A 19,207-nucleotide genomic window follows, 5' to 3' on the forward strand; every position below is an offset into this window, starting at 1 on the left:
TTTTTGTTTCTTTGTCTTTTCCCACCTGAATAGTACCATCCTTTTCACTGGCTGATTTTTTTGTAGTCTCCTTGGATTTTACATTTTTGTCTAGGCCTTTTTCCTTTCCTCTGTCTCTTTTAGCCTTGTCAGAATCTTTCTTTAATTTATTCATATCAACAGCTTTCTTGTCCTTTCGATCAGTAGCATCTTTTCCTTTCCTGGCTTTCTTTTTTTCTTCTTCATCTTTGATTTCCTGCTTCTTGGATTCCTGCTTCTCCCTTAATTTCTTGAGTGGTTCTTTAATAGCTTCTTTTACTTTTTAGTTTTTCATTTAAAAAAGAGGAAATGTTCAATAAGAGAACCATTCTTAGGTCACAAAACATCTTATGAACAACTATCTAAAAGCTTTGATCAAATTCATATTTAATGTTTGTTAGATGCCAATTTAAACTTGTAAAATTAACTTCTAGGCTTTAAGCAATTTAAACAAATTAGTTTTGACTTTTAGCAATATCTCACACCATGCAGCCAGCAAGCAACCTTAGCTTACATTCCAGCTGCGTCTGAATGAAGCATTAATTTAGTGAAAACCATGCCTCTATTACCTTACTGCTAACTAACTTCTGCAGAATGATAAAACCACTTTTGTGTAAAATCTGAATCGTTGACAATAGTATGACAGTTGCAAGAGTTATAAAGTGTATATATACAAATATATAATGCAACGTTTTACTGATACTGCTACCTCATATTAAGCAAAGACTTAGAAAATATATCTGATGTACATATTTGGCAAGAATAAAACATAAGTACACAAAAATTAAGAAGAAATAGCAATGTCCTGGTGCATGAAATCAACTCCAAAAAAATTAACTGGGTTTGACTATATTCAGTGAAATCAAAGTAATAATTGTAAATTAATTCTTACAACTTTTTTTTTTTTTCAGTTTTCAGTAACACTTTTTTGTTTGTTTTACTTTTGGAGTTGTCTCTTACGCTTATTTTCTCTATTTCATTTCACTTTGGCCATGTCACAGTATGTAGATAATACATCATAAGAAAAGTCAGAACATAAACCTTGAAATTTATGTTCAATATGTTTAATATTTAATTTTCAATACTTCCATTTTGCCCACAGTTTTGAAAAAAATTGTCAATACCAGCATCATTCTCCAGAATAAGGAATTTTTAACTCAATAAAATTGAAGAGTTTTTCCATTAAATCTCTGTATGCAATATTTGCATTTAATTTTAAAATTAATACTCCCACATTACTGAAAAGCAATAATGATTTTTAAATATAAAATGCTCTATTTTTATTCAGGCTTTTGAGGCAAACTGCAGTCTGCTGTGGCAAAAAAGTAGGTATGTGAGATTTCTGTAACATCTGCCTCTAACCACTGTGTAACATTTCTGTGGAGTGAACCATTCAATCCCATAGCTTTAACTAAAAGGAATGACATCGTATTTCCTTCCAAATGTTTTCTGACATAAAACATTTGAACTATGTCACTTCATCATTCTCATATCAAACATTGAAAAATAATCTAAAACCCAGGAAGGAATTGCTAAATGACATTTATTACCATTCTTGGAAACACGTAATTTGCAACCAAGTTATACCAAGCATATGTGAAACAAACGCTAAAAATTTCAACTTGGTGCAAGATGCTAAGAAAAGTCAAATTTATATGAGCAGAGAGCTTCCTTCAGTAAACACACTTTCTTTCTCATGAAAGTTTGTATGACGAGCAAGCATGGATTTTTCACATACTGCTAAAAAAAACTCCTTAAAGTCTAAGTGATTCAACAAAGAAACTGCATTATTTACATAGTCCCATGCTATGATACAGTATAACTGAGCAGATTTAAAAAGATAAGCACCTGAAGTACATCTGGTACCTTCATGTTTTGCTGAGGCTAATTAGCTCTTTTTGTCTCTCAACACATTTAAGACCATTATGGTCTGTTCATACAGCAATATAGTTATAAACAAATATATGGCATAAATTGGTTGCAAACTATCCTACTTTAAGATTTAGAAAATGTATAAGTATCATCACTGCAATCAGTCCTGCAAATAATATAAAAGAGAAAGTGATTGAACTTTGCCTAAATTTCTCCTACCCTAAGACAGAAATAAATGAAACTATTTAAGTAAAGACTTAAGCAGAATTAAGGCACTCTATCCAACTACAATACAGTAATAGTATCACAACTTCATGAAAGATAACTAAAAGAGGATTTCACACAGAGGAAAATCTTACCTAAAAACATGCAGAATATGAAATTATCATGAACTACTTACAATCCAAACAAGACAACTGTTGTAAAAAAATACACACAAACAAAATATAATCTCTAGTTAGGAAAGCACTCGCATTGCCATTAAATTACGATCAGTAATAAAAAAAACTTACTGAAAAACTGCAAGGATAATAGTTTGCTGCACCATTAGACAACACTTAGAAACCATAGCTGGTATTAGTATCCATTATCATAACCTGCAATTGGTATTTGCAATGCGCATGCATTTCATACATCATTATCTGCATGAAGTTTCGCATGAAAAAGAACATTAAAAATACCTTTGAGTTTAGTTTTTTTCTTGGCTACCCCTCCTGGCTCCTCACCTAATTTGTTGCAAAATGGAAATAGGTTATGAACATATCCATGATGTTCAACAAACTTGACATAAAATTTCCCAACTTGCCATGCTATGCAAAAAGTCAACTTTACAGAGCACACTGCAATGCTATGGAGAGAGACCAAATGTTAACTCATTAGGAGTAAAGCACCTTCAGTTGTAAGACCACCACAACTACAGATAGGAAAGACTAATTAATCAAAGAAAAGTACCACATTACCAGATGCACGCTACTTTTGATGCTGCTTAACTCCTTGGAGTTCAGATCCCTCCAGACAGTTGCCATGTCATTATGACCAATACCCCAGCTGATTGCTCTGCAAGGTATTGGTCAGCTCTCTCTCAAACCCACTAATTTATGTTTCTATAAAATGTTATAAATATTTTATAAACATATTAACTCAAAAGATCTTCAATAACTTAGGTATTGCAGACTACATAAATTGACTACTTTCTTACAATGAATTACAACCTGTTTCTTTATCTAATAGAAAATAAGCGTTTTAGCAAAGGTATTGCTCAGATTCCAAAAAGCAGTTGCCACTTCATCTCAGTTAAAATATTTTATTGCATTACTTCAGACTTTCTAAGACTGTTAAGACTTTTATTAAAAAAATAAACCCTATTCTCCAAAGTCAGGTGCTGCCCTCTTTCCCCATTGTAGCTAACAGAAACTGAGGGCATTCAGCATCTTGATTGTGCTTTATACCTAGTTCCACAAGAGGCCTGAAGGTAAAAGTCTTTCCAAAAATATAAATAATCGTTAGTTTCATCTTTTTAATACCATAAAAATAGACTGGATTATCGCTATCATGATGCTGTGGACCTAAATCCCACAAACACAACAATTTTAACCCCAAAAATCATGCACACTGCTACCCAAAAGCCAAATAGAAAGTAAAGTTGGAAAGTTAGGGTAAATTTGTATTTTTAAACACATATATAATCTTATTAAACTACAAGAGATATTCCCATGTCTCAACATTAGGCTTCTTATTCAGACATATAAACCCCTACACTGGACACAGTTTGCACCTTGAGGTTCAGTTTCTAGAAAACAATAACAATAACAACATTTATTCTGAAAAACAAACAAAAAACACAAAAAAACCCACACACTCCCCCCCCCAAAAAAAAACAAAAAAATTAAACAAAACTCTGATATCCTACACTAAAAAAAAAAATTAAAAAGTAACAAATAAAGTCTTTGTAGGCAATTTGCATTTACTTTCTCTATTACATGTTTTTAAAATATCAGGTATTGATATTATGGCCAAAATGGTTTTAAAAATGGGCTAGACAAGTAAAAATACATTTTTTTTAATTATTTCCTTAAAAATTCTTACCTGGGAATGAAAATCTTTTTAAGCTCTTCCCTCACAGATTACCACCAGAGCTCTAACGTAACTACAATCATTATTCAATCTTACTACTTCTAAGCACTGCATGGAAGAAGTTCATATGAAAGGAAGAATAGTCTACAGTATCAATGAAAATATAAACAATAAAAGGTACTCAGCAAAGTTGCACAGAGCCATATTTAAATTTCCAGCTTCTCTCTTTTTGTCATACTAAATTTAAATATTTCTGGGTAATTTAAGATAGGCTTCTCAAAGCATATATTGGCAAGGAAAACTGTAAAATTTTACAAAGATGATAATAGAAAAAAAGAACCATAAAAATATTTCAAATTCTTTTTAATTAAAAGTATGTGCACTACGTTGAAAGATTACAAAACACCTGTTCAGTGATTACTGATATTTCACTTGTTAAATATTCAGGCAAGCAGTAATTTGCTTCAATCTGCTTTTATACAATGAACAACAGTAAGGTTCTCATCAAATTACCCATTCATGACATAATTACATAAATCATGTACAGATGAACATATTAATAGACCTATTTACAGGAAAAGTATGCAAAATAACATATTTCAAAATCTTATTATGTAATAATCACAAGACAGAAAACCTGATGCATTTTGATTTCCCTAAAAGGCACTACAGAAGAGGAAAGTAATTTGTAAGTCCCAATTAGCCTGAAGCATGGATGCACAAGTTTTTCAAGATAGGAATGTCCTGGACATATGACAAAAATCTGGCACCTAAGTAAACCTGTGGCAAAGACTTAGGCTCTTATAGCCTCGGGGTACACAAAACAACGTTCAGGATTTTATAAGTCATGTAGCTGAACCTGTGGACTCTTACTCTCAGGTCCAATTCAAGTGTCTTTCAAGTTTTGCGCTTGTTTTAAAGTTCCTTCTTTTTTTCCACTCAATCCCGCATTATAAATGTCCAGTGGTGGCAACACAAGATAAAAATGTAGACTTTACAACTACAAATGTAGAATTTTAGAAATGGCTAAATGGCTATTGGAGTCAGTGAATTAAACAGTAGACGTCAAAGTTAACGTAGCTGGGTAGTTTTCTAATATTTTCCAAATAACTGCTTTAAATAGTCATTCTAAAAAATCAGATACTCTGGTGAGTTGTTATTTTCACATAATGCTTAAGGGTAGACAACTTGGTATCTTAACTCATTCTTTGAAGCTTAGGAATATTACAAAGCATTCTTATTATGCAACAAAACCCAGTAATTTCCTCTGTTTTTCCTCACAAAAATCTTCAAGAACATTCTCCACAAATCAGCATCAAAAGAAAAATATATAAATACTATTTTATTCAGAAAGATAAGGATGCAAAACAGATATAGATAAAAGCACTTTCTTTTTAAGCAGTTTCACAGATATTAACAGATAACATTCTCACATTTAACAGTATATTGAGAAGCCTGACACATGCGAATTCCATCCTATTAATTTAATAATCCTGAAAACTTTAATAGTCTTCCTAGATAAAAGGCTTTGCCATACAAAAAAAAATCCTATAAATGAATTTCACCACATATACCTGCATAAACCGTTTTAACCTACAACACCACAGGAAAAAATGTAAGCTAATTAAGGTGGCTTATCCACTTACATGTGAAAAGGAAGAGGCTACTTTGCATTTACCATAGAAAGCATTCAGTCCAGGTTAGCACTAAGCAGCTGACAGACAGAACTTGCTATCCTTCCACAATTTGTGCAATGCCTGATAACAGGGTATAAAGTGTCAAGCTTTAAACATTAGGGCTTGTGTTCAGACTCTAGCCTTAATGCATGACGTCCCATCAAAAACCTCTTTAACCACCCAGAAAATTAGCAAAAGATATTAAAATTGCAGTATTACAAAAGAAGGAAATACATATCTGTAAACCAAAACTGTTATTAACATTTTTCCTCTCCTTTTGATTTTCGTTCTCCAGAAGAACTGCAAGTCAGAAAAAGCTATCCTTGTTTGCATATGCACCTGCACATAATTATTATTATGATTCTGCATTTATAATGTGCTACATTGGAAATACAAGGTTGTCTGCTAACCAAAGTGGCTTGCTGACAGAAAGTTTGCACCCACTTACCTTAAACTCAATTCATTCCCTGTTTTGCAGAGCGCTGGGCTTAACAAAGCCTGTACCTCTCACAAATGCAAGATAGTTTTTTTAATTCATACAGCTAGCACAAAGAAAACCCCCAACAAAACACCAAACTTCATTACATTCTCAGTACATTGCTTTAATACCTCTTGTTTATTTAGCTGTCTAATTTTAGAAGAAAAATCCAGTCAGACTCTCATGGCAGAAAGCATTTTTCTTTTCTAAAGTCACAGATGCTTGCATTGCATCCTACGTGAGCAGAGGTAAGAAACCAACAAGCAAGTTTTGCCTTTATTAGCCTCATCTTGGAAAATCCATCCTAACTGACTCTTAGAAAGACAGTATTTAATGTATTTCATGTTGCTGTGCTATCATTATGATAGCTGCTTATCTTGTGAAAGTACACTTCTGTCCAAAATGACTGACCTGTAAATAACAGCTTTCCCCAGCTCTCAAACACTAATTAAATCACACTTACAATACAGGTGGGGTTTTACCTCTCCCATCTGACCACGAATAGTCTACTACACCTCCATCCAACTGTAACCTATACTAGTAACTGTTACAAAAACTTGATTTCTTCTGTAGCCAGTCGATTCAGACAAATAATGCAAATTTTTGAAAGTCAGTGGTGGTGGGGGGGGGGGAAGTACTGGCAAAAAAGTTGTTTCAGTAAGAATTTCAACAGATATGCAAACAATTTACTGTTCACTCTCTACAATTCTAAGTTATTCTACAGTAATTCTATAGTAATTAAGTTACTGTCTTCAATACATTATTCTATACATTATGAGCATTGTGATGTCATATAAAGCACTCTTTTACTTTCAAATTAAATACTGTTGAAGGTGGTCACAGAAATCCAGGGTTCAAAACTTTTACAAGTTCTCAGCCATTTTAGAACTATCGGTATGGGGGTTTTTCCCCTATTAGTATCTTTACATTAGTATCACAAGAAAGCAAGAAAAAGCTTATGCTACAAAGGTTAATGCAGTATTTTGTTTGAAGACTGGCAGTTAAAATAGCAAACATTTACCAACACAAGCAAATGGCACAACAAATCAAACTAAAAATTTAGGTTTCAACTTCCTCAACTAATTTGAAACAATTTGTGTGAACTTACAAGCAAGATGTGAGATATAGTTCCATTTTCCTTGCTTATTTGCACACCATACTCAGATTAACCTTTTTGCTTCTAAAATGCTGCTTTAAAAATTTAAAAAAAATTAAAAAAAAACCCCAAACACCAACACCCAAAGAAAAAACTGCCATGCTGATACAAAACTGAAGGCTCATCCTAATCTTATTACCACCATTACTAGCCAAGTTCTGCTTGCAATGACAACAATTAATACATGAAAATCAAACTCTGCTATCCCAAACTTGCAGAGAGCTTTGACAGCTCCATTCACCACTGGTGAGGGTTCAGTTGTTTACTCAAGAGGAACAGCACCATGCAAGAATGAATGCTTCTGGAAAAAAGCCCTATATTCCAGACACTAAACACACTAAAAAGTTATTTACTGTTAATATTTACCCTATTTTTCACCCTAGGTTTTTTCACCCACCCCCATCCCTTCTTTTCCTCCTACAAATTCTCTATTCCCACGATAATTGTTTTTGAGCACACTTCTACACACTTAATAAAATCAAAATTGCATGACATGAAATCAGAACTTTCCTGGCCTGCATTTCATCTCTGTATCCCAAGTTAAATTAGTTTACTGTTTATTGATCACCTATCTCAGTGCCTGTAGCTTTCTCATGGTTCAAGCAATTTATCTCTATTTCACTTGCAGCTTTACCAGTTTATCAATATGTATTTTAACTATTTGGTATAAACTTCATTACATAAAGTTCTTACAGTAGATGTTTCCCTTCTCTTTTTGGCTATCTAGTTCCATTACTGAAGCATCGACAATAGAAATCAATGTTCCATGACAGTGTTTTCAATTCTCACTGAAAGGTATCAGTGAAGATACTTATTTCTAATTCAAATCTGCTTCTAAAATTAAAAGATCAAAAAAACAACAAACCAAACAAAACAACCCAAGCTTATTTATTTCCTACATCTCAAATACTTTACAAGTTTCTTCCACTTGCTAAGAAACTTCCACAGAACTACTAGCATTCATTTTTATAATGTTTGGGGGATATTAATTTTCTTTGCCTTACACTTCATATATCTCATTCTAAAACTCATGAAATTTACTTGTTAATGTTTTTACATCCTAATCCTCAAATATTTGGAAGAAAATGTGACTAATGCTCTTGTGACTCTATTTAACTCATAAACCTTGAGCAGTAGCATTAACAAATCGCAACACTTCGCTTGCTTTACATTAGAACTTTTTTATTCCTTTTAAAAGATTGAATAGAACCCTGAGTTAGATGATTTAATTGAAACTGGTATGTTAAATTGTTCTGAAACTGTCATGCCAAAGTAAGTGAAAATTCATTTATTTTAAGAACAGATTAAAATTTCAGCCTGCAACCACTAGTGTTAAAACTTGAATATCAACTTCATACAGGAAATGAATAAAAATTTAAGCAAAGCAGGCATAATAACAAACAATTTCACAAAATTTTAGTAGTAATCTGTTTGACTACATTATTAATGTAGTAAAAGGATAGCTCAATTTCAGCCTTTGATACCTGATACAAACTGCAGAACACAATTATAAACTGCCCTTTCTACACCAGTAACTTCATGACAGTAGACAGAATTCACATGCATGGAAAATATTTTTGGAACAAGTGTCATAAAACAGTTTCACAAGAAAAAGATTCAAATTTGTAAAACTGCATTAAATACTTCAATTTAGCAAGGAATAGAAGACATTAGGCTCTAATTTCCAATTACTCTTTAATATATTCAATATTACATTAGAAATGCATAATCACAGCTTCCCACCTCCATAAAAGGCCCACCTTAAAAACTAAAACAGATTTAGAACAGCCCTTGTGATTGACTACTATATTAAAGAAATGATTGAAGACTTAGTTTGAAAACAGACAAATCAATGGGAATAAACCACATGACAGAGTATCTTCTGAATAAAACAAATGTTAGCTAACTTAAAAATAAATATTTCTTTAGAATTTTCAAGCACTTTTAAATTAAGTGCTTTTCTTTGAACAAGTAAAAAGAACCTATCTGAGAAATCAGTGAATCACAAAATAAGTTATTTATTAAAATTATATTTCGCAAGAGAATTATCATTGTCATGTCTATATTAAAGGACTAACATAAATATGTATTTACAGAATGCAGTCATGCTAGAATACTTTACAATCAAAGCTGTTACAAAATGCTTCAGTTAATGTTTGCTAGAAAGACAAATGTTATAGTGTTAACAGTAGAGGTTATTACACTTAAGCTTTGTAAGTTTTGTGCATAAGATGCACAAATTGAAGCACATACAGAAACCAACTACACAGCCACAGATACATGTTTTATTCTAAATATTTACACAGCCACGTAATATTTGTCATCCTGTCACAAAAATGGAAAAATCATTGAAAGGCTTTCAACTATTGAAACTGCATAGCATGGATGACTTTAGTTCAATCTTTATAGCATCCATTTGGGAGATTCCCCTCAATGTCATAAATTCTTGTTATATTAAGACTGATGATTTCATGGACATTTTCAAAAGCCAATCAAATTAGTCTCTCAGTCACTGGTTCTGTAAATCCAAAATAACACAAGTCTTTTTTCCCTGAACCCCTTCATTCTGTGACGTACCATCAACATCATCTGCAGCTTCGCTTTCTTCTTCTTCTAGTATTTCAAAAGGAGTCAATACATCATAGAGAAATGAGAGAAAGCCATAAAACCAATCAGAGCTTTCCTCTGCTAAAATATTAAGGACTTCCTCAAGGGAATCAATATTTTCATTACTGCCATCTTTGGTCAGGCCTACACAAGAATAGAGGAAAGAGAGAGAGAGAGAGAGAGAGAGGGAAGGGGAAAAAAGAGACAGTAGTTAGGTGGAAAGAGGAAACTTTAAAAGGAGGATCTGTGAAAGACATCTGATGTCACAGACAGCAGTCTTTACGGGAATGCTAATTAGGAAATGGAAAGATGTTAAGCAAGTTGAATCTTTCCAAGTATAGACTACAGTTTGGGCAATAAACATGCAAAACATTATGCCAGAATCTTATTAAAAAAAAAAGGTGGAAGCTTTGCTTTTCATTCTTCCTAGTCCTAAAACCAAACCCATTTATATTCAGTTTTCTTGCCACAGCATTTACCTTTACCCAATTTTTATAACAGTAATCTTCCACTACTTTCAAATCACCCAATTTGCCTTTTTTTATTTTTTAAACTATTGTGTTCAAATTGGAGAGCTTGCAACTCATAGCTGAGAATAACATTTTAAAGCAAGGAGTATATAACCAAACTTGTCACAAATGTACTGTTAAGGATAACAAGCTACCATGCAGAATTTTGATTTTGCTTGGAAGTGAGGATTCTAATTGCTGAGGGGTGGTGGGGCTGGGTGGCTATTTTGCAGTTTGTTTGCTTGTTTGGGTTTTTCAACATATTTTGCAATTATTTTTTTCTGTGACACGTTCAACACGATATACTTGGCCCTCGGGAATTATTTCCAAACCTGTGGATATACAGAACACCAGATAAAAATGAAAAGGTAGCCAGTAGAAAGGGCATATGTTTTGTTATACAGAAAATCTAAAGCAGGGTCAAGAGTTTAAGTAAGAGATGGCCAGAACAGGAAAGAAAGAGCTCGTCACTGCTAAACTCCTTAATACTAGAAGTTGCTATTTTAGTTACAAGACCCACTGATCTAACTGGCATTTGTAAAATACAAACAAGCCATGAATAATGTTTTTTTCCGCTCCCTTTTTTTGGTTGTTGTTTTTGTTCGTTTGGTTTGTTTTAGGTTTTGTTTTGGCTTTCGGTTAGTTTTTGGCTTTTGTTTCCTTGCTGGTTTTTTTTGTTTGTTTGGTCGGGTATTTTTTAATTAAAATTGACTGGTTTACAGTTATTATCAAATAACATTTCAACTTTTCCATTCTGAGAAAAGCACAACAGAATGACCAGGCAATGACAAACAGTCAATTACTGGTATGCTTTAAAGCTGAAGAGGGAGGAATTTCCCACACTTCTAACCAGAACAAACCTTTTTTTGTTTTAAAAGGACAAGCAGAAAAGTGAGCTAAGGGTGAAGACAGATTGTTGAAACAAAGTTAAATGACCATGTTGCACATGCAGACTACAAAGCAATATTAGATGCAGGTTAATGAAACATTCAAGATAGTGAAGTTCACTGCAGAGACATTTAACACTTTTAAAAATGTTTTTCTTACAGAACATAGTGAAAGTATCAATGATAATTCTGAGGAAACTTCCAAGTCCATGATATTCCACATCTTTGTAACTGGATGCCCAGAACCTCTACTTGAGTGACCAGCCATTCTCTTTAACTTTTCACTGGATAGCCCAAAGGTTTAAAAATGACTGAATCCAGGAGGCAATCAAGGTATTATAAATATCCCTCTCCAACTTCTTCCATGGCTTAGTTCTATAAAAATTAAATTTTATAAACAACTTTATGCACAGCTGTCAGTCATCATTCTAACTTGTTTTCAAAATATGGATCAAGCAAGACATAAAGACACAAACCAAAGTAAAGATATTCACTGAAGAATGAAATCTCAATTTAAGAATGAAAACCTAACAAAAAATTAAAAAAAAAAAAATCTAAGTTACAAACACAGAATTATAAATTTTTGTGTCATTCTACTCTGTCAGAGTCTGGTGTAAAAACCAAAAACACAAAAACCTCCACATTACTCCCAAAAGATCTAAGACTAAAGATATCATTTCTTTAAGCACATGCAGAATCATAGAGATGCCACTGTTCTTGCACTAAGTCAAGAACAAGACTCTTGAGCAATTATCTTTATAAAATGGAGTACAGCAGCACATTTTCCTTGAAAAGATTAGGACACCAAGGGGAACCAGAGAAATTGGGAGAATGTGTGTTAACAGCCTTTCTAATTAATACTCAAACTATTTTTCACTCACCCCCATAATCAAGAACTGCTTTTCAAAGTAAAAACACACGCTAATAAGCTCAAATTAGCATCCTAACAAGTGTCTGAAAATGGTGACAAAACCAGAACTGCCCAACTAAGTAGCCACACTATGCTAAAGCAGTGACTCACAGGGAATAACTACTTAATTTCAAGAGAAATTTTCACTTCACATTTTCAATCAAAGTGATTGAGGGTGTCAAAATCTTTATCTCTTCACTAGTGTTACCACGAGCAATAGAGCAGAGGGCTTGCTTACAGGCATTTAACGAGAGGAAGCCTTCCTTCTCCTGCAAACATCTTTTATGAGAATGAGCACCAGCAAGCCTTTAACATTTGAAGGTGCTACAGTAGAACATGAGAAAAATGAAGAGAACGAAACTTATCTAAACAGCTGAACTGCACAAAAATCATTCTTTTTAACTCCTATTACCTCATCATAAGTTTTGTGAACGTGCAATCTTGGTGCGACTGTCTGCAGACGTATTTTTCTACCAGAGATGACCTGGGGCAAAAGAAGTTAGTTTACCTGGATTCTACTGCTTCCTACCCTTTGTTTGCTGATACACTAGGGTGGGTTTTTTCCATTTTCTGCATAGTTGGCCTACTCTGAACTAAATGTGCAGGAACAATATAGCGATGGCTTCCCATAGCTGCAGTTCCAAAACTGTGCTAACCACTGCACCCACTTAAGCAGAATTTCTCAGGGTATTAAGGACTGATATATTAAAAAAAAAAATCTTGGCTCCAAAAATAATAATACAAAGACTTCGGTACTCCCTATACCTTCCATTTTTTGGTGATAGCACTAAAGACACTGTTTCTCTGTACTGAGTTAAAGCAAGTGCATAAGTATAACACTCCTCTGAAGAACACCCTTCAAAGAACAATTAGAAAGAAAAAGACAAAAAGGCAGGAAGAGAACTGAAAACAGGAGTCTTCAAAACAGCAGAGTATGAAGCCTCTCTTCCCATTACCCAAGGAATTCAGTAAAAAGAACCTCACAAATAGCTACGAAAAAGACAGAAGCTGCAAGATAATGTCAGACAACCTTTAGCACGTTTGAATTTTCACCATGGATATTTTTTTATAAATGCTACAATACTAACTCCACAAATACCTAGGATTGGTCATCTGATAGGTTTGTTTTTTGGCGTTTTTTTCACTTCTCTTACCTGGGGGAGTGGGGGAAGTGGGGAAGAACACACTTCTTGCACATTCTTTTTAAAAATACACAAGTATCTGAAGAGAACCTAATCATCAAACCTCCTTTGATTCCAACATATAAAAAGAAAAGGCCCTATCATACCTTATACAAACAAGACATAAAATAATGAATTTTAATTCTTCTATTTAGGTATGCCCAAGTAGTACAGAAAACTATTAAGTTGTCAGCTACTAAACCACCCTTTGAAATATAAAATAAAGTCATGCTAAGAGATGCATTTCTCAAAAATGAATTAACTTAAAAGGTATTTACTGTTAACATGAAATTAAATCTTGAAATTTGTAGTGAAAACTAAACAGTTATGGAAGCAGACAACATAAAATCACTGTGCATGCCACAATTTCAATACACACCACTAGTGCCGTAATGGCTAAAGAATAGAAAAGAAAAAAGCATATGAACTCCTATCATTAAACATCAAACTACAGTAACTCATTTTTTAGCAGAGAAATCACTTGCTGTTAGGGCAGTCTGACCCAGAGAAGAATCCCATAAAGTAATAGGTCTTCAAACACAGCATATGTACTAATAAAATCCTCCCAAACAGAAGGAGCTATGCATTCAATACTTAAAAAGTTACCCTAATATAAAATATAGCTTACTATATGGTTTACTGTATAAGCTTACTATACAGTTTTCTTTACTGCAAAGACTTAACTCTGGAAAGAAAATTCCTTAAGTGGGAATTCAATTTTCTAGTTTCTGTATCAACAAAATAATTTCAGTCTGCGTAGTGGTGTTCATTTTTAGTTCATATTAGAAAAAATATTTTTTACATTCATAACTTTTATCAGTGTCATGAAACTTCAAAATTTATAATTTCTTTTGTAATGCAGAAATTATTATCAGATATTGTAATCAGAAATTACAATTATAAATTGTAATCAGATATTATTAAATTTAAATGAGATTAAATAATATTCCTATGCAGTTATTTAAAAATAATAAAAATAAATTTTCATCTCTGACCTTTTAATGTCACATTTGAAGTATAAGGTTTAAATGCGTGATAAGCTTATAATAGAAACATTTCCATGTACTGGCAGAATTCCCAGCTATATCAAGCTGCATAAAACAGAGATGTAACAAAGCAGCAGAATGTTCCTGGCTACCACCCTGGCAATCTGAATCCAGCCAATAGGACCCACAAGAAATGGATAGCCCCCTTCTATACATACATAACAGATAGAGAAAGATTAGGATGATAACTATATGAAGCGTTACCTTATCCACCCCTCATAATTAACACTCAACCTGTGGCTCTGAAGCCATTCAGGGCACTGGAGGTTCTTTGGAGTGCCTCTCACATTCACACCACTGCAAACTGGTTCAGTAATTTTGATTACATGGGTTTTCTTTAAACCATGACGGAATTCAACAAATGAACACACACTCTCCAAAGACTCTCTTATTCCTCCAGATATAAGTAGGAAAAATAATCTGATGATAAACTGACTTTTACGGAGTATGAATTTCAAATAGCAAACCATAACATCCTAAATACTACTGATAACTTCTATTATTTTGATACATTCCACTTTGTCCTCTGCTCAAGCTATTATTTACTCTGATGGGTTTTTTGTTGTTTTATTAATTTGTTTCATTTGTCAGCTTTGTGTGCTCAGAATAGGTCTACATTTGAACAAAACAATGAAAGAAAACTACACTTTCTAACATCAGGTACACAAGAATTGCCTATCTAATGCCTGAGTGTGAAGTGGAAGATGGCAGTGCTTTAAAAGATGTAGGTAGAAGAGCAATATCATGAAGTATGTCTAGTGATTGAAATTTCCCTTTGAGGATACACTGTGAGCAGAAAGACATTCTCACAAATTAAAAGGAATAGAAGCCTAAACTCAGTGTTGCAATGTCAAAGAAGAAAAATTCATGTCATGTACAATTTCTGAAGGGCAAAGAAAATGAACAGACTTGTGGAGAATTCAGAATAGGGGAAAGTACAAAGGCATGTTCAAAGTCATTGTAAAGTGGGCCTGGCTTAAAATGCTAACATAAAAAATGTTTTAACTCTTGAAATATCCTAGGTACTATACCTGATAAATTTATTAATAATCACCACCATCTTTCAACAGTCGATACAGCAGCAAACACCTAATTTCAAAATCATTCTGTAAGTAATTAAATGCTTTCCACTTACATTGCTACATCAGCAGAAAAAGAACAAAAATTACTATAAGGTGCACATCCAATCCTACAACTTGCATTAAGAAAAAAAAATCACAATTAAATCAATTTAAGTTCTCCAGTTAGAAAAACAAAAACCAGAAATACTGTTTTGATATAAAAAAAAAAGTCAAACTTGAACATGTCAACTGAATTAAATAGATCACTCCATCTGTATTTGTACTTGCCTAGCAATACTTTAGCATCTTCCACATCAAAATCTCCATCTCCATCAGCGTCATAAATCCCAAGCTTGCCTAGGAGTGCAAAGAGAGGAGGAAAAGACAAATCAGCCATTTGTTTCCAGCACAATGTTTTCAATGCGCAGCGACTAACTATTAATGCTAGATTGTTACTATAAGTTTTTTAGCAATTTATATGTACACATAACCACATTTTAAATTTCCTGGAAAATACTACAAATATTTCAAGCTCCTTTTCGTATCTCCTAGATTTGAAACTGAACACAAGTTTTTTTCCTGCACGCTCTGTAATTACATACTTGACATGAACCTGCTTTGCTTAGAATAAAATTTAAGCTCACAGGGAATGTTCATCATGTTTGAGAGAAAATAAACAATACAACAAAAATCAGCATTTGTTTTCTGATTACGTGCTTCCTGAAATTCTAAATTCTCAGAAAAGACATACATATATATAAGTACAAAATTTTTAGTGCCAAGTTAATAGAAAGTAGGCAGTCCACCTTCCAGACAAAAGAAAACATTCATAAATTTTATCGACAATTGTCTAACCTTCCATGCAGACCAAAAAAGTTGTCCATTCTTTCACACATGACTAATAAATCAGATTTATCACTTTTAGTTTTAAAACTGCAGCTCTGCCAGCCCTAGGTATATGTAAAAGAGAACTCAGATTCTACTAGAAGAGAATTTTCAGCATAGAATTGTGTTATCCAGGATTTGAAGTGTCCTGGGATCATCAAGTGATAGAGATGTATCTAATTATAGGTTTGACAAAATTCAGACATAACTTTTAACAGGATTAAAACTCTGCACAGTTTGCAAAGGAACTCTGTGTCCTTGTAGTTTGACAATATATTACACTCATTATTCTCTAAATGGAGACAGAACTTTATTGCTAACAAAATAAATGAAATATAGTTCTTAATACGGTACTTAGAAAATTAGAAAACAGAAAAAATTCAGACTTGGGTCTAGAATAGTCAAAAATACATCTATCAACATTGTATGGAAGCAATCCACTAAAAAGTATTTTTGTCAGTTTATGGTTAAACACAGTAGACTGGTGAAAAAATGTAATTCTCTAGAAATAAGAATAGTATCATCTTCAAAAGCATAAAGAATGAGACAGATGAGAAATGACTGAGTTTCATGTCACAATAGAAGAATAGTAATTCTCAAAAAAATTAAAAACATAAAATAAATTAAAACTTTCAGCCAAGGGACTGTAAAGCAAGCTTATTTCTCCAATATCCTACCTTGTAGGACCTCTGACAAGTTATAACGGAAATCCTTTGCTTTGGCTGCATGTGTGGTAAAAATATAAAAACCATTATTTGCATTACTAGACCCAATTTAGTTGCAAACCAGAAGCTTCTCTTTAAAAAGTGGTCCAGATCAAAAAAAATCACATTCCAACAGATTTCTTAATTTTGTAGCACCACCAGTTGCAATAGTGCATGTTAAACCCTACAACATCAAGTACAATAGCCGCACCTACAGACATACATCTTGAAATTGGAGACATTAATTTGCACCCTTAAATATTATATTAACAATACTCTCTTAAAATTGTGATATTGAGATACCATTATCACCGTTATAAGCTTAAAACTGAGGTCACTGAAATCCTCACCCATGAGAGGATGACTGATTCGTTATCCTGACCCTACAGGTATCACAGTCCATCAAAGGAGGAATAACATTAGCTGCCCAATTTCAATCACTGCTGCAAGTCTCTGAGAGGTTATATTCAAACAATGCATATTTAGCTCACCTCTCAAATGAACTACACTATACATGTTACTGAAGAAATACTGAAGGATGATGCTTTTTCAGTCTTATGAGAATCCCCTTTTAACATCATAGCAGCGTTCAGCATTGAAACACAGTTTTTGAAATACTTTGCTTATTCTCATCATGTAGATCATTTGCAAACACTGTAGTAGGCAAATCATCTATCTAAACACTTAAAATGGCCTTCATTTAATGAATATCATAATATTACTAGAAGAATCTTAAGATTTAAAATTCTTACCTAGAACTTCTTCATAATCTACAAGTTCAAACCAGACAACTGCCACTGATGTCCAAACTCCCAGCAAAGCAATTACCATAAACCAGGTGAAAAATGAGCTTCCAGAGAGGCCTTCTTTCTTTCCATTCTTGCTTCCTCCATGCTTAGTCTCTGTTAAAATAAGACAAACAAGGAGGAAAAATGGATTTGTTGTAAGAGTTAAATTATTATTGAGTATATAATTATAAAACTTGTTTTTTATGACTATGCAGAATACAAGACATTTGAGCAACAGTTTTTTGGTGGTGTTCTGTTGTTGTGGTGGGGTTTGTTAGGGTTTTCTTCAGTTTGTTTTTAAACTTCACCACCCTTACTTGCTTTTCATACTGCTGGGGATTACCGTGGGAAGTTTGATGGTTATCTAAGCAAAAGCCTCAAAAGCAACCGAACACCAAATGCCCCCATCTAATTTGTCTTACAACTTAGCCAGAAATCCCGCCTTGCTTTCCCCTCCCCCCTTCCTTGTGTATTTACACAGAGCTTAACATTTTTCAGATGCTTTGCATTTGTGCCCGCAGTTCCCAGGCTGCCACCAGAGGACACCATGGCCAGCAGAAAAGCTGCTCAAGAGAAGCGTTTCTCCTGAATCAAGTTTCAGCAGTACTCGAAATAGCTCAAATAACCAACTTGACGATTCAAATAGCCTAAGAAAGCTCAAAAATCTGAACCATATTAAGGGTAAGATTCCAAGTTCAGACAGACACTTAACCAACTAAAAACATCTTCCCTATAGCTTAGAATCAAACACAGATTCACTCCATGCTAAATAACTTTAGACTTCCACTCCCATGGAACATACAAGTAAAAGGATGACATAGAAACATAACACAAATCACAATTTCACTAATAACTGCACATACGGAAAGTAAATATATATAAAAAAACACAAAAGTTATAAACAAACCACTAGATAAAGACAGACCTCGACCTGGATGTGGGTAGCAGGTTTCAAATGGGCTTTGCCACTAGTAATAATATAAATTGCTTGGTCTGTTTTTTTAGGATCATTTTCACAAAAGAGAGATACATATAGTAAATAAATATGCAACCAAAAAGATGCCTGTGGCCTTTCTCCAAAGCTCAAGGTCTGCTCTTCTGCCTCCTGATATTACTGCTACAAAGCTGGCACTTGGCTGCAGTTTCACGTCCATCACTCTATTCCACTTCATTCTGTTCTAAGAACCAACATTTGCCAGTTCAGCCACATGCAGTTCCAGTTATTCAAGCAAAATTATTTCTTAACGTATTTTGCAGGACTCGAGGAACTTTGTCATGAATATTGTGATAATATAATAAGTAGTTAACTTTTTCATACTAATTGAAAGTAATGTTTGATGCATTTACCAGCACTGA

At 33.5% G+C, this 19,207-nt stretch overlaps 1 protein-coding gene across 1 annotated transcript in view; it reads right to left on the reverse strand.

Moving 5' to 3' along the window:
* Positions 1–19,207, reverse strand: part of ASPH (aspartate beta-hydroxylase) — a 107,146-nt gene that overhangs the window by 72,226 nt on the left and 15,713 nt on the right. The window contains exons 2-3 of the mRNA XM_027894317.1: positions 17,816–17,965; positions 15,763–15,831 (exon numbers count right to left, since the gene is read on the reverse strand). Of these exons, the coding sequence (XP_027750118.1) occupies positions 15,763–15,831; positions 17,816–17,965 (219 nt within the window). The remainder of the gene's footprint in view (positions 1–15,762; positions 15,832–17,815; positions 17,966–19,207) is intronic.

Source organism: Empidonax traillii, unplaced genomic scaffold (assembly GCF_003031625.1).
Source record: "Empidonax traillii isolate 1590-97213 ecotype Southwest subspecies unplaced genomic scaffold, ASM303162v1 scaffold425:size1421777, whole genome shotgun sequence".
NCBI classification, from domain to species: domain Eukaryota; kingdom Metazoa; phylum Chordata; class Aves; order Passeriformes; family Tyrannidae; genus Empidonax; species Empidonax traillii.